The following is a 13,868-nucleotide window of genomic DNA, read 5'->3' as shown; positions in this document are numbered from 1 at the left end:
AATAATTGCATATATTCTTTTATAAATAATCAATTATTTTCTTAATACATACAGAGTGAATGCTTTGACATGTAGACATCTCATTGGCTGGGTCCAAGAATCATGTGACTGTACACACATCGCCACGTGGTGAGATCTGGAGGGGGATTACAAGCAATGTCGAACCTGGTCTTCGAGTGAATGAGCCCGCCGGTTAAAAAAACAACGCGTAATACCGGTTCAGCCGGTGAAAAGGTCACTCAGTATATAGCTAGTCCTAAAGAAAGAAAAGGGTTTAAGCCAAAAAAAACGTGGGTCGTCCCGTCTTTCTTAAGGGTTTTTGGTTTTTAGGCGTTTCGGAGAGATAGAAGAGAGAGAAAAGAAAGAGAGATTGAGAGTTTGCTTGTGGTGAGAGGAGATCGCCATCGTGTGGGTAGCGTTTCAGACAAGTAAAAAAAATAAAAAAAAATAAAAAGAGTTTCCGTCACTTTCTCGGGAAAACGCATGTGTTAAGAAGACGAAGGGGGTTTTGGTGTGAGTCCCCTCTCTCCCGTCCTTTCTCTCCTTCGCGTTTCTCTCTCTTTTTCATTTCCGATCTTGCAATTGCCGGGTTTATTCGCCGGAATATTCTCCTTAATTTCTTTAATTCTAAAAACCTGAAAGCTCAGGGTTCTAAAGGTGGGAAGATTTAGAGTTTTCCGTCCTTTTTTACCTCCCTTGAATCTGTCGTTTTCTTGGAAAATTTCTTGAAATTCTTTTCTTTTTTTCCGACCTGAGATTTTCTGGGTTAAATTTTCCTGGAAAATTTTGTGGATCTGTGAACCCGATCTGAGATTTAGAACCCGTGATCTATTATTGGCCCTTTGATCCTGAGATCCATGTTTTTTTCTCAATCATTTTGTTAGGGTTTAGGGTTTTCCTGACGGTTTCGGATCTTAAGAGTTGATTAGGGTTTTAGAGTGGTTTAACCTATTTTCACGGATTTGACCCAAAAGCTTTCAGACAAAACCCCCCCTTTTGTTTTGTACTTTTTTTTCTCTTAACCGCAATTTTTTTGTGTTATCGTTTAATCTCTATACTCTCTTTATCTCGTTTTGTTGATCACCATGGCTCTCTTTTTTTTTTTTATACAGGTCTTGAAATATTCGTTGGTTGGTGTAGTGCTAAACCCATTGAAACACTAAAGCATACTCCTGTGTTATGCATTCTGAGAAATGGTGTCGCATAAGTGTGTAGAAGAGTTCTCTTTACAGTTCCCTGCCAATGCTCGAGCCCCCAGATCCGCTAGGGTAATAACAGCCTTACCCCTCCCATTCACTTCTTTTTTGTTTGGTTTTGACTTCTTTCTGTTTTTGGCCCAGAAGAGGCGCAGCTTCAAGGAGGAGGAGATAAGTGAAAATGATAGAACGTGTGCGATTGATCTACTGGCCACCGTAGCTGAAAACTTGCTGTCCGAGAGTGAAGGAGATCATTGTCTCGTGACACAAATCCACAGCGTGAAGGAGGAGTTCCCTGTGGAAGAAAAGCCTGCTACTTTACCCGATGTTGGTCCTTATCAGGGTTCAATGAGCCCTTGTGGATTCAGTTCTGTGATTAATGGCAAAGTAGAGATTGAGGCTGAGGGTTTTAGCAACTCTGGTGCTGTAGTTCTGGATGCGAGACCTAATGGTGTAGGTAGTTTAGGTGGTGGTAGTATTACTAGTAGAACCAAAGTGCCTTCAATGGGGGCTGCTGCTGCTTCCCGTGGTGCTTTGGATGATGTAAATATGTTTAGTAGAGATGATGATGAAAACTTTTCTGGGTATATATGCCCTCGTGTTACCAAAAAGTCACCTAGATCTGTGCCGCGTGTTGGAGACAGAAGAATCAGGAAGATATTGGCTTCTAGACACTGGAAAGGAGGTTCAAGACATTCAGGTAGTAGTAACCCACTCGCCTAAAGGATTCTTGTCTAGGTTTCAAATCTTAATTACTTGCATTTTTTGGTGGGTGTTGCAGAAGCAAAATCATGGAGAAGTTATTACTTGCACCATCAGAGGAGCTATCCTATCAAGAAAAGGAAATACTTTGAACACATTTCTGATTCTGTGTCTGATGATTATCGTCTGCGCTCTAAGATGCAAAGAGGTATCTTTTGTTCTAATCCCTCTGTCCATATCTTGTAGCTTTTTTATTTAATGTAGTAAGATGGAGTTTATGTTTTGCAGGCAGCAGAACTGTTACTACTATGAAAGGTCCAGGTGCATCCTTTGTCTCAAGCGACTCTCATGGTACCAAAAGAGTCTCTACTTATTTGTGAGAATGAAGACACTCTTACACTAACACTACAATGTATTTTGCTTTATTTTTTCTCAGTGAGACTGCGAATCAAGTCATTCAGGGTGCCTGAGCTATTTGTAGAGATTCCAGAAACCGCTACTGTTGGCTCCTTGAAGGTAACATCATTAACCAAGGTCTTTGATTTCTCCTTCCTTCTTATCATTTCTGTTGTAACTCACTTGTTATGTTGTGATGGGTCTTTAGAGAATGGTGATGGAAGCAGTGAGCACTTTATTGAGTGATGGACACAGAGTTGGTCTGATGGTTCAAGGGAAGAAAGTCAGAGATGATAACAAAACACTTCATCAGACTGGGATCTCTCAGGATAACACCCACTTGGACTCTCTTGATTTCAGCCTTGAACCCAGCTCAGAAGCGCCTCATCTGTTATCTAGGTTCACACTTCTATTCACAAACTTAACATTTAAAAAATACTCAAAAACAAAGTTTTGGCGTCTTATGTTCTTTGTTTTGCTACTTTCTAGTAACCCGTTGGGACATGTCTGCGAGGAACTGCCTATATGCCATGCTTCTGACATGGACACCGTGTTCAAATCTGAGCATGATTTAGCACTGTACCCATCTCACTCGTTTGACAAGGAAACCGCAACAGATGTTTCCAAAGCTCTGGTTCCTGCTGCTGCCGCGCTCACCGAACTGTCTCCTCAACCGCCTCGTCATAAATCTAAGCAGCAGCAGCAGCAGCAGCAGACTGCACAGCGAAGAATGCGTCGACCTTTCTCTGTTACTGAAGTAGAAGCACTTGTTCAAGCTGTTGAGAAACTCGGTACTGGAAGGTATAAAAACAGATTAATTTGTTAATATTTGTGGGTTAGTGAAGTAGAAGAGAGATGATACCATTTTTTTTTGGGGTGAAATCCGCAGGTGGAGAGATGTTAAGCATAGTGCTTTCGAAGATGCAGACCACCGCACTTACGTTGATCTCAAGGTATGTCACTTGTTTTTGACATCCGCATGATTAGACACGAGGCCAAACATGATTGGTTTTATTTGAGCAGGACAAGTGGAAAACGCTGGTCCATACAGCTAAGATATCGCCACAGCAGAGGAGAGGAGAGCCAGTGCCGCAGGAACTTCTAAACCGTGTCCTGAACGCTCACGGCTACTGGTCACAGCAACACATGGAGACAACACTGGCTCTGCCTAAACCAGAGTCTGTGCTGCTTCTCTAATCAAATGTGCTTTGCAGATCCTCTCTCTCTCTCTATCTATCTCTCTCCCCTTTGTGTATTGTTGTAAGATTCTGACGACATAGATGCACAAATTTAGTATCTGACTTGTCTCTTTGGTTTTTATTTCTTTTCTTTTTTTAACTTTCTCAATGTAAAGTTTTAATTGGAATAAGGTGGATGTTCCTGACCAATTTAGGGCTTTTTTTTTTGTTTTGTACATGGTCTGTTTACATTCTCAGTTTCTTTCTAAGACTTCTTTTAACTCTCATATTATTCTTTGTTCAAACGACTAGTCATAGGTATAGACAAGAATGTAAAATAAGTAAATCTTTCCATAATTACGGGATTAAAATACTACTAAACATTTTGATAATGATGTTAAAGCTTCAATGGTATGATGCAAATAATGCTATACTGATTTTTTTTTTTTGTCAACCATATAAAATTTCATTTCAAACTAAATGGGTTTCATACAAGCTAGCCTTAACGGCTAACCTTAGTGAACCTTAACTTCAAAGAAGCTGAAGCTTTGCACTCGTGATCGGGCGTCTTTAGCAAGACAATCCGCACGGACATTTGCAGAGCGAGAGATAAATTTAAAAGAAACAGCAGTAAAGATAGCAGACATAGCTCCAATTTCATCCAAAACAGAGTCGAGTGCTGGCCAAGGTTTCTTCTGCTGGAGAACGTGCACCAGCTGCTGGCAGTCCGACTCGAAGATCACCTTTGTTATGCCGCGTTTATGAACTTCCTTCATTGCCCAGCACAGTCCTTCCGCCTCTGCGTGTAGTGGGGATTCGACTTGTGATCCTTTGCTCTGTCCTCTCAGAATTTCACTTTCCTGTTCCAGCACTATGAGACCCATCCCAATTCCATCACACATCTCCACCCAGGAAGCATCAACTTGACACCTCCAGTGGCTCGACGTAGTATCCTCGATAGTAGGCGCCGCTTCCTGGAGGTTCTCTTATGCGGAGAATATTGTATCGGTTATTTGTGCCATTTTCCAGGCTTCAGCTTCTTGACAGGCGAGTTGCAGGGTTTCTATGGGAGGAGTATCTTTATTGTTGAAGCATTTGTTGTTCCTTGCCTTCCACTGGTACCACATGATCCATGAGAACACCCTCGAGACAACTCCAAGTTGATTTGAATCTTTTGAGAATTTCAGCAGGGTCTCGATGTTGACATAGAGGGAAGAACACGGGAAACACCCCAGAGAAGTCGGGATATCAGATAGGGCCCAACATTGCACTGCCGGAGGACATTCAAATAAAATATGGTTCACAGTCTCTGTTTCGGCTCCACACCTTTGACAAGTACTATCCGTTCCACAGTGTCGTTCTTTCAACTTACTTGCCGAAGCTATATATCCAGATAAATATTGCCATAAAAAGTGTTTGATTTTCCTAGACGTCTTAAGCTTCCACACTTCTTTCTTTAAGCTATTAAAACTCGGCTCCATCACTTCCCTGGGCATAGAGTTCCTTCTCTGTTCCACTGCCACTTTATATCATGTTCTCACTGAATAGCTACCTGACTTGGAATGTTTCCAGATGTAGCTATCTCTACGACCCGTCCGACTGATCCTCATCGCAAGGATACGAGGCACGTCTTCTGCTGCCACTAGTTCGTTGACAAACTTTTCTATCCACGTTTTCGTCTCAAAGTCTATAAGGTGGTGGACCTTCAAGTCAGGGTCAAAAGCCTGGATCCTGGGTTTCGCTGGTCTGGCAGGCTCTGTCTGTATCCAGACATCTTCAAACACTTTCGTTTCTGCTCCATTGCCAATTGATCTTTTGATTGATTTATCAAGTATGTGCCGAGATGCCATTAAGCTGCTCCAGCCATAGGAGGGGTTATTAGTTTTGCCTGTGATCATAGGTTGGAGTGTAGATAGTATCGTCCTTTCAGTACCCGAGCTAGAAGGGAGTCCGGGAAAATAAGGAGCCGCCATACTTGTTTTGCTAGGAGTGCTAGATTAAAATCATTGAAATCTCTAAAGCCAAGGCCTCCTTTTTCTACTGGAACACATATCTTATCCCAAGCCACCCAATGAAGTCCTTTATTGTTATTACTCGTACTCCACCAGTAATGCGCCACTGCGGCGGAAAGCTTTTTACAAGTATCTTGAGGCAATTTATTGCAGGACATAACATACGTCGGTACCGCTTGGGCAACTGATTTAATTTGAATTTCCCGGCCCCCTTTTGAGAGGAGTTTTGCAGACCAGGAGTTTATCCTGCTATTTAGTCTCTCTTGCACAAACGAGAAAACTTGTTTCTTCGAGCCACAAATCTTTTCGGGCATACCCAAGTACATTCCCATACCACCTTCTCTTGTAATGCCAAGTGATCTTTTCAGATCAGTTTTTGTGGACGCTATGACCTTAGAACCGAACAGAACTGAAGATTTTAATTTATTCAGTTGTTGTCCTGAGGCTTTCCCACAGACGTCAATGATTCGAACCAGTTCCTCGCATTGCGATTGCTCTGCTTTGCAAAACAAAAGGCTGTCATCGGCAAAAAGAAGATGAGAGATTGGTGGGCTACCCTTGGCGATCTTGATTCCAGTAATGGCTTTTGCGGTCTCAGCCTGGTTGATGTGCGAGATCAAGACTTCAGTGCATAGGATGAACAAGAAGGGGGATAGAGGGTCTCCTTGCCGTAATCCTCGCGTAGGCACTATATGACCTTTCGCTTCTCCATTTATCAGCACTTGGTACGAGACAGATGAAATACATTTCATGATCAGAGCCACCCATCGAGCATCAAATCCAAATTTCAGCAGTAAGGCCTCCATAAAGCTCCATTCCACTCTGTCGTACGCCTTGCTCATATCAGTTTTGATCGCTACAAATTTACTCTTACAGCTCTGGTTTGTTCTTAGGGCGTGGAACATCTCTTGAGCTATAAGAATATTATTTGTGATCAAACGTTCCGCCACAAATGCCGATTGTGTCTCTGAGATTATCCTAGGAAGGATGCGTTTCAACCTAGTCGATAGAATCTTCGAGATAATCTTATAGCCGACGTTGCAGAGGCTGATCGGTCTGAATTCCGTCATCGAATCAGGTCTGTCTGTTTTCGGAATTAAGCACAAATTTGTCTGATTGAGCCTATTGTCGAAGTCTCCGGTTTCGACAGTCAAAAATTATCCAATTATTTGGATTTGAATGTCATTTATTAGAATAAATTTATTAGTTAGGGCTATACGGATTCGATCCGTCAAAATGGCATAACTATCTCTTTCTCTTTACTAGGAGCTGCTTGACGCATGTTGAAGATAGTTGTTATAAAATTGATAGAACCTAAAATGGATGAAACACCAGATAGATGAAGACTAAAAATTGCTAAATCAACTGCTCCTCCAAAGGAATTGACGGGGGCCCGCACAAGCGGTGGAGCATGTGGTTTAATTCGATGCAAAGCGAAGAACCTTATCAGGGCTTGACATGCCGCGAATCCTCTTGAAAGAGAGGGGTGCCTTCGGGAACGCGGACACAGGAAAGCTCTGACCATCTCGCACACATCCTTGCCTATGTTACTCCAGATCCGTTGGTAGAAGAGGCTAGTCATACCGTCCGGTCCCGGAGCTTTTTCCGGGTTTATAGCAAAGGTTGCTTCTCTGATCTCCTCATCTAGAGGGATTTTTAATAAACACTGGTTCATGTCCTCATTAACTGACGCGGTAATATACCGGATAGTATCCTCTATCGTATCTGGGTTAGAAGAGGTGAAAAGTTCCTGGAAGTATCCCGACACCACTGCCTCTATTTCTTCTTCGGTGTGTACCCATTCACCCATAGAGTTCTTGAGTCTAGTGATCATGTTGCGTGCTCGACGTTGCTTGGTTTTAGCGTGGAAGTACCTCGTGTTCCGATCTCCTCCTCGGAGCCAGAGGATTCGACTCTTCTGTCTCCAATAAAGCTCCTCTTCCCTATAAGCAGCACATAATTTAAACTTTATTTCAAGCTCAGCTTCAGTGGAGAGGAGCTCGTCATTTTGTGCACTGTCAAACTGTTTCTTTAACTTCTCAATAAGCACTGCATTGTTGGTCGGGTTCCTTCGTTTCCACCTTGAGATCGACTGTCTCGTTTTGCTGATTTTGTCAAACAGTTCCATCGTTGGGTCCGCTCGTAGCCTCTCCCATTCCTCCCGAATTGTATAAGTGAAACCCTCCTTACTTAGCCAGTTCCGAGTAAATTTGAAATTTCTTTTGTTTTGACATTCCTGAGCCTGAAATCTTGCCAAGATCGGTCGATGGTCGGAACCCCATCGTAGCAAATACTCCACAAAAGTGTGGGAAAAGAGATTATGCCAGTCTTCGTTTCCAGCTGCTCTGTCTAGGCGGCATTGGACTCTTCCTGCTCGTGTTCTTCCTGCCCATGATAGAGAGTTTCCCACCGATGGGAATTCAATCATCCCATATCCTGCCAGCATATTTTTAAAAGGTAGAAATGAGGAGTCCGACCGCTTCTTGCCTCTTTTCTTTTCCAAGTTACTAGTGATCTCATTAAATACGAAGCAGCCTCTCCCAGACATTATCTTGGTATTCAATCACCGGATCACCGTACACGAAGGTAATAAAAACCTTGTGTCCTTCCATCTGTGCCTCTACGTCAATCATACAGTTATTAGAGAAATTAACGACCACATTAGAAGCATCCATATAAAACAAAGCCAGTCCACCGCTGCGCCCAATTAGGTCTACGGTGAACAAATGATCATAACCAAACTCAAACATAAAGTCTTGCAAAAAATAAAAATTATTTTTTATTTCAGAAAGAAAAAGAAAAGTAGGATGAAAGCAGCGATGCAACTCCTGTAAGTGTTGCTTTGTCAAGTAGGCTCCGGCCCCTTGACAGTTCCATGCGATTGCACTCATATACGCTTACTAGGTGGTTTCTGGGACACCACCGAACCTGGGAGAGACACTTGTTTTCCACCTTTCAAAGCGGAAGGGTACACCTCATATCGAGGGAGTTGCTTCATTGTTTGACTGGTACTTATGAGTGGCCGAGCTGGATTCATTGCCTTACTCTTTGGAGACATACGTCCCCTAGCATCCAGTTTCCTAGACGCAGCAGTACCTTTTGTATCAGGGCTTTGTGGCGTTACCGTCTTACCTCCTTTCCCATGAACTTTGAGTAGGCATTTCTGAGGTTTTTGGCGACTCTGGTCTTCCTTAGGTGGATTAATTGGAGATTTGTCCTCCTTGTTCGGCCTAACAGCTGTCTCTTGGGCTCTAGGGATCTCTTTCCTCCCAAGCTGAGCAATGGCTTCAATCTGTTCATAACCAGAGTGTGGTTCCTCCCCCTGCGTCTCAGGCACCACTATATCATCCAAAAGATCATCCTCATCGATCATCTCTTCTGTCATTCCGAGATCATTGTAATAATCTACCATCTTATTAAATTCTCCCTCCTCCATTGATTTATTGTCGTCTTCTTCATCGTCATTTCTTGTTTCACACGTCTTCTCAATCTATTTTGCCTTAGTCGCCTCAGAGTGAGGGATTGTTTCCGTGGGTTTCTCCTTATGCCCTCCCATTGACAGATTTTGCTCCAGCAAATTATGATTGGTTTCTCTGGTTTCTTGGTCTCTGATCACCAGAGGGCCATCCTTTGGGGGCATGATCACAGCTCGAGGTGATACGGCGTCCTCAGTCACCACACCCTTTCCTTTAATCCTTCGTCTTCTCTCCTCCTCTGTCTCTGTTTTTTCACTTCGACCTTGACCACTTCCCAGATTCTGTTCAGAGTGCCGATCAGACCTCACTTCTGTTGATCGTTGCACCGGTCTCCATTCGATTTTATTCCGGGTGTCTTTGCCGCTAGGTTGTTGATATTGTCTCTCCTGCCCTCTCCTGCTCCCTGGCTCGGTACCTCTCAGAGTTTCGCGTACGTCCCATGGTATCAGACACAGTTCGTTGCGAGTCCGGTGGTGAGCCGTTTCTTTTGTAAGAATTTCCAGTCTCAGATCTTCTAGACTGGTCTATCGGACTCTTAGCTCTCCACTCCAGTGGCGAGTTCTGTCTCTCTGCTCTGTATATTGGATATTCACGCCTATTCTGATAGGGATGGTATCTCTCCCGATCTCGGGGATAGTTTCCATTGCTTCCATTATCAAGTCTTTTCCACACATTCTTGGAGAGGATATCGCGTTTTTCAGAGATTGAATGTCGAAGGTCTTGGTTCGCCTTAGAGAAATCACTCCTTGACATCCTAGTTTGATACCGCAAGTCACTCTCCTTTTGGGTAATAGGTCGGCTTCTCTCATGTCTTGGAGATAGAGACCTCCCCTCCTTACGCAGATGTGGTAGCGAGAAAGCTTCTCTATTTGCGATCTCTTCTTTCTCCTTTGCCTCCAGCCTGGTAATTCTATTGCGTTCTCGTTGATCATCATTCAGCTCAGGGCATGTACCTTCTTCATGTGAGATTCTTTTACATGTGAAGCAGTAGCGGTGAAGGTCTTCATATTTTAGAGTCACCGAAACCACATCTCCATTACTAAAGCCAATTTTTCGTTCCACGTGGATAGGTTCATCTCCATTGATAGACACCCGCAGGCATTTTCTATCGACGTCCACCTTATCTGCACTACCAACAGCTTTCCCAATGCTCCAATAGGTTTCCTCCTTGTTATAGTGGCTTGGAATTCCTTCCACTTCAACCCAAAAAGTCATGTTGTTTGGGAAATCCTCTTTGATTGTTGGGATCCATCTCTCAAGGGAGAAGCTCCACTTGTTAAAGTGGCATGGTCGTTTAAGTAAGACTTTTTGGAGGTCCTCTTCTTTGTCAAAGTCCAGTTGGAACTTATTGTTCCCAAGATTGGTTCCTCTGACTCTTTCCTCAACGTCCCAGATTCGACGTCTAGGCATGTGCTTCAAGAAAGCATCAACACTTCTACCATCTTTATGAAACATACGCCCAACAAAGGTGAGTTTGAACTTTTCAATAAGATCAGAGTTGTCAAAAGCCGGAACCTTTATGATATCTGCTTCGTTTTGGGTTCGATCTCTCGCAGATCGAGAGGAGTCACCTCTGTATTTGTGATCCTTATACTGTGACATCTCAAAATCGCACCGGTAACACCCTATTGGAGGGGAAAATTCGTAGCGTGTCAAATCTGATGTTAAACTTAGGTTCCGTGTTGAGTACGCTTACGACAGAACTTATTCGAAAACCTAGATTGTTAGGTATGAGAACTCTGTAAAGGATATGATTTTGGTTCCGAGAGGAGTGTGGTAGTCTCCCTCTCCTTCCCAGCTTTCCGATCGCTCAGTAGCTATCCACGGTGGTGAGATCGGTCAGATCCTGCGCCGTTTTCAAAATCGCCCTAAAATCCTAGCAGAGCGCTGTTTTTTATTTATGTATAAATGTATGGAACCTAGGTGTTTTAATTATTGATGTTGGATCAAATAATGCTATACTGATAAATCTCTCATATACTTAAGAAATGTAATGTTGCTTGATGGCGATAATGCTATACATTTTCGAACCAAAATCGGACCTGCTTAGCTAGTTGAAAATCCGGTTCAGGTTTTAGCAGAAAACCAATGTTACAAACCGGAAAATAGATTCAACGGCCGGTTCTTGAGTCAGAACAAAACCCTCTGAACCACCTGAAGGGTTTCTTCAACTCTACCAAAAACCTAAGCCTCACTCTCTCCGACTCTTTTTTGTCGATCTCCTTCTCCAGCAGCTACAATCCGGCGACATTTCACCCTCCTCGACGAACCTCCTGTTGATGTTTCGGACGAGTATTGGTTCCAGGTGAGACGAAAGGCCTTTCCTTTCGTTATCATATGAAATGTCTATTTCGATTTCAAATTTTCTGATGGGATTTTTAGGGTTTAGCGTATCTTACTAGGGTTTTAGGCTGTGAAGGAAGGGCATTTAAAAAGGGATCAACTTTAATATGTTTTATTTAGTTTCAGAGCTTTAGCATTCCCGCCAAGATCCTTCAACTATCTCCCGCGTTCACCACTCAAGCGTTCATCAGTTCGGATGGAGAATCTCACCTTTTCTTCCGAACCTACCGCGAAGCCGAGAGGTGCTTTGATAGTCGTAGAAGGTCTTGACCGCAGCGGCAAATCAACGCAGTGCGCTAAGCTACGCTCTTTCCTGGAGAGTTCAGGTCATCCGACAGAGCTCTGGAGGTTTCCCGACAGAGAGACAAGTGTCGGTCAGATGATATCCGCCTACTTATCCAACAAGTCTCAGTTAGATGATCGCACCATTCATCTCCTCTTCAGCGCCAACCGTTGGGAAAAGAGGTTCTTCCTCCTCTGTTTTTTTGTTAATCTTTTCCCCTTGGCAGTTAGGTGATGACACGTCACCATTCATTTTTTTTTTGGTGCAGGTCGTTGATGGAGGAGAAGCTTAAGACGGGAACTACGCTTATCGTTGATCGTTATTCTTATTCTGGTGTGGCTTTCTCATCGGCTAAAGGGCTCGGGATGGAGTGGTGCAAGGCGCCGGAAGTCGGGTTGCTGGCGCCGGATTCTGTGGTATACCTTGACATTTCGCCTGAGAGAGCTGCTGAGAGAGGTGGATATGGAGATGAGAGGTACGAGAGAGTTGATTTTCAGAGGAAAGTTGCTGGCTTTTATCAAACTCTACGTGATTCTTCTTGGAAGGTGTGAGAATGGATCAAGACTCTCTTTCTTTCTCTCTTTTGTTTTTTAAACCTTTGAAAAATGTTTTGGTGGTAAATGCAGATTATCGATGCGGGGGAGAGTATGGAGGAAGTAGAGAAGAAGATTCAACAGGTGGTGTTGGATAAAGTTCAAGAGTGTGCTCATGGAAAGTCTCTTTCTCTCCTCTGGTCATCTTGATGATTTTTTAACAGGAAATCCAGTCTTGTAGAATGTTTGTGTTATGGTGTTGATTATACCAAGTTTGTGTGATTTTGAAAGACTACTATTATATCAACGTAATACGTATTTTGCATAACTGATTCCATTGAGGGAGATTATAACACATATCGAATCTTGTAAGAATGCCAATTTACTATTTCAAGGTTGGTCTTTACATTCTGTTTCATCTCAAACCTATAGTGTCTAATTGAAAATATCCTATCTTGTTTACTACAACAATATTCTTAAGAAACATTATGGTTGATCCCAGTTGATAACGGCGGTGGTTAAGCTTATGATTCCTAACAAAAGCTATGAGACTATCCATGAAATCGAAACACGACGAACAAAAATATTGGGTAGATATCTTATTGTGACTCTAAATGGGGAACTCACATGGAGACCCCTCTTTTACCAACCTCTGAGCTCATAAGAGAGTCAAATTCTACTAACCAACTTTTAAGTTCTCTGTATTGGTTCATTGGAGCAACAATGAGGAGCTAATATCAAGACCTACGCCTTCGGAACCAGCCCAAGATCACAGAGAATGTGTATTCCTTAGCAAGCATTTTGTGTAGTTGTATTTTGATATAGTATTTGGGCCGTACAAGCCCATTAACAGGCTCATATGTCATTCATGACGCCTTTTTAATCAATTACTACATTGCATTTAGCGACGTTAAAGAAAGGACAATCATTAAAGGATACTGCAATAGGTTTAACTAAACCCAAGTTGAAGAATAATCCAGTAATTAACAATAGTATCAGTAGATTAAATCATTAATCATGATGTCTCCAAATAAAAGCAACATACAATGTGAGACGAGGTCAGTGACGCGCTCTCGGTGATGAGTTCCCTAGTAAGCTTGGTATCAAAGTTGTGAATGGTTCGTGTCAATCACACGCGTGTGGGTTTTTGCGCTTGAGAGGTTAATGTCTGTGAGATCAGCATATTGATTGATACTACTGGCTATTCTCCCTTCATGGTCAACTCAATCGAATTTTAACATCTAACTAGATATTGACCCGCCCTTGATCAACTCAATCAAATTTTAACATCTAACTAGATATTGACCCGCCCTTAAAAAGGCGGGTATACTTTTTTGTTTAAGTTTAATTTTTATATTTGTGTTTTCTTTGTGATTATATTTGTACTTTGTAATTATATTTGTCTATAAATCTTAATAAAAATACATTTTATTAAATAATAGTAATTTAAAAATTGATTCGGTCTACGTTCGGTTAGGATGGATTGCGGGCCGACCCGGTCCGCTGATCCACCAACCCGCGGGTTTCAATTTTATTTTGATTAAAAAATCTGATCCGCACAACCCACAAACAAATAATTTTGTACTTACTTCGTTTAATTTTGGGGTTATCCGCGGGTTTTATTTTTGAATAAATAATTATTTAATTTAATTATTAAAAAATATAAAAGTATATTTATAATAATTTTTTATATATCATCAATTTTTTTATCTAAATCATAGTTTGTAATCATCATATCTAAATCATAGT

The 13,868-nt window shown here is 42.2% G+C and overlaps 2 protein-coding genes across 5 annotated transcripts; both read left to right on the top strand.

Moving 5' to 3' along the window:
• Positions 1 to 276: 276 nt before the first annotated feature.
• LOC108838768 (telomere repeat-binding protein 1) lies at positions 277 to 3,759 on the top strand. 3 transcript variants are annotated; one of them, XM_056995040.1, is made up of 10 exons: positions 277 to 513; positions 1,113 to 1,268; positions 1,344 to 1,896; positions 1,978 to 2,106; positions 2,187 to 2,249; positions 2,335 to 2,414; positions 2,503 to 2,693; positions 2,784 to 3,095; positions 3,184 to 3,247; positions 3,318 to 3,759. In XM_056995040.1, the coding sequence occupies exons 2-10, from the start codon at positions 1,194 to 1,196 to the stop codon at positions 3,489 to 3,491; spliced, it is 1,641 nt and encodes a 546-aa protein (XP_056851020.1). In that variant the 5' UTR covers positions 277 to 513; positions 1,113 to 1,193; the 3' UTR covers positions 3,492 to 3,759. The 3 variants fall into 3 exon arrangements, with proteins under 3 accessions (XP_056851020.1, XP_056851018.1, XP_056851019.1); XM_056995038.1 differs by having other exon boundaries at positions 1,341 to 1,896; XM_056995039.1 differs by lacking the exon at positions 277 to 513 and adding an exon at positions 520 to 657 and having other exon boundaries at positions 1,341 to 1,896.
• A 7,361-nt stretch (positions 3,760 to 11,120) lies between these two features.
• LOC108824073 (thymidylate kinase) lies at positions 11,121 to 12,447 on the top strand. Of its 2 annotated transcripts, none has more exons than XM_018597415.2 (4): positions 11,121 to 11,265; positions 11,430 to 11,768; positions 11,855 to 12,131; positions 12,213 to 12,447. In XM_018597415.2, the coding sequence occupies exons 1-4, from the start codon at positions 11,240 to 11,242 to the stop codon at positions 12,327 to 12,329; spliced, it is 759 nt and encodes a 252-aa protein (XP_018452917.2). In that variant the 5' UTR covers positions 11,121 to 11,239; the 3' UTR covers positions 12,330 to 12,447. The 2 variants fall into 2 exon arrangements, with proteins under 2 accessions (XP_018452917.2, XP_018452915.2); XM_018597413.2 differs by having other exon boundaries at positions 11,124 to 11,265; positions 11,424 to 11,768.
• Positions 12,448 to 13,868: the final 1,421 nt, after the last annotated feature.

This window comes from Raphanus sativus, chromosome 9, assembly GCF_000801105.2.
Source record: "Raphanus sativus cultivar WK10039 chromosome 9, ASM80110v3, whole genome shotgun sequence".
NCBI classification, from domain to species: Eukaryota; Viridiplantae; Streptophyta; class Magnoliopsida; order Brassicales; family Brassicaceae; genus Raphanus; species Raphanus sativus.
Note: the sequence above shows the minus strand (reverse complement) of the source record. Positions and strands in the feature narration are given on the sequence as shown.

What these genes read in the sequence shown, in the direction of transcription:
- LOC108838768 (XM_056995038.1), top strand. Translation starts at nt 1,194, where the DNA reads ATGGTGTCGCATAAGTGTGTAGAAGAGTTCTCTTTACAGTTCCCTGCC. An exon ending in GCGCCTCATCTGTTATCTAG is followed by an intron (nt 2,694 to 2,783) that starts GTTCACACTTCT and finishes GCTACTTTCTAG; the next exon opens with TAACCCGTTGGGACATGTCT. An exon ending in GCACTTACGTTGATCTCAAG is followed by an intron (nt 3,248 to 3,317) that starts GTATGTCACTTG and finishes TTATTTGAGCAG; the next exon opens with GACAAGTGGAAAACGCTGGT.
- LOC108824073 (XM_018597413.2), top strand. Translation starts at nt 11,240, where the DNA reads ATGTTTCGGACGAGTATTGGTTCCAG. An exon ending in CGGACGAGTATTGGTTCCAG is followed by an intron (nt 11,266 to 11,423) that starts GTGAGACGAAAG and finishes TGTTTTATTTAG; the next exon opens with TTTCAGAGCTTTAGCATTCC. An exon ending in GCCAACCGTTGGGAAAAGAG is followed by an intron (nt 11,769 to 11,854) that starts GTTCTTCCTCCT and finishes TTTTTGGTGCAG; the next exon opens with GTCGTTGATGGAGGAGAAGC.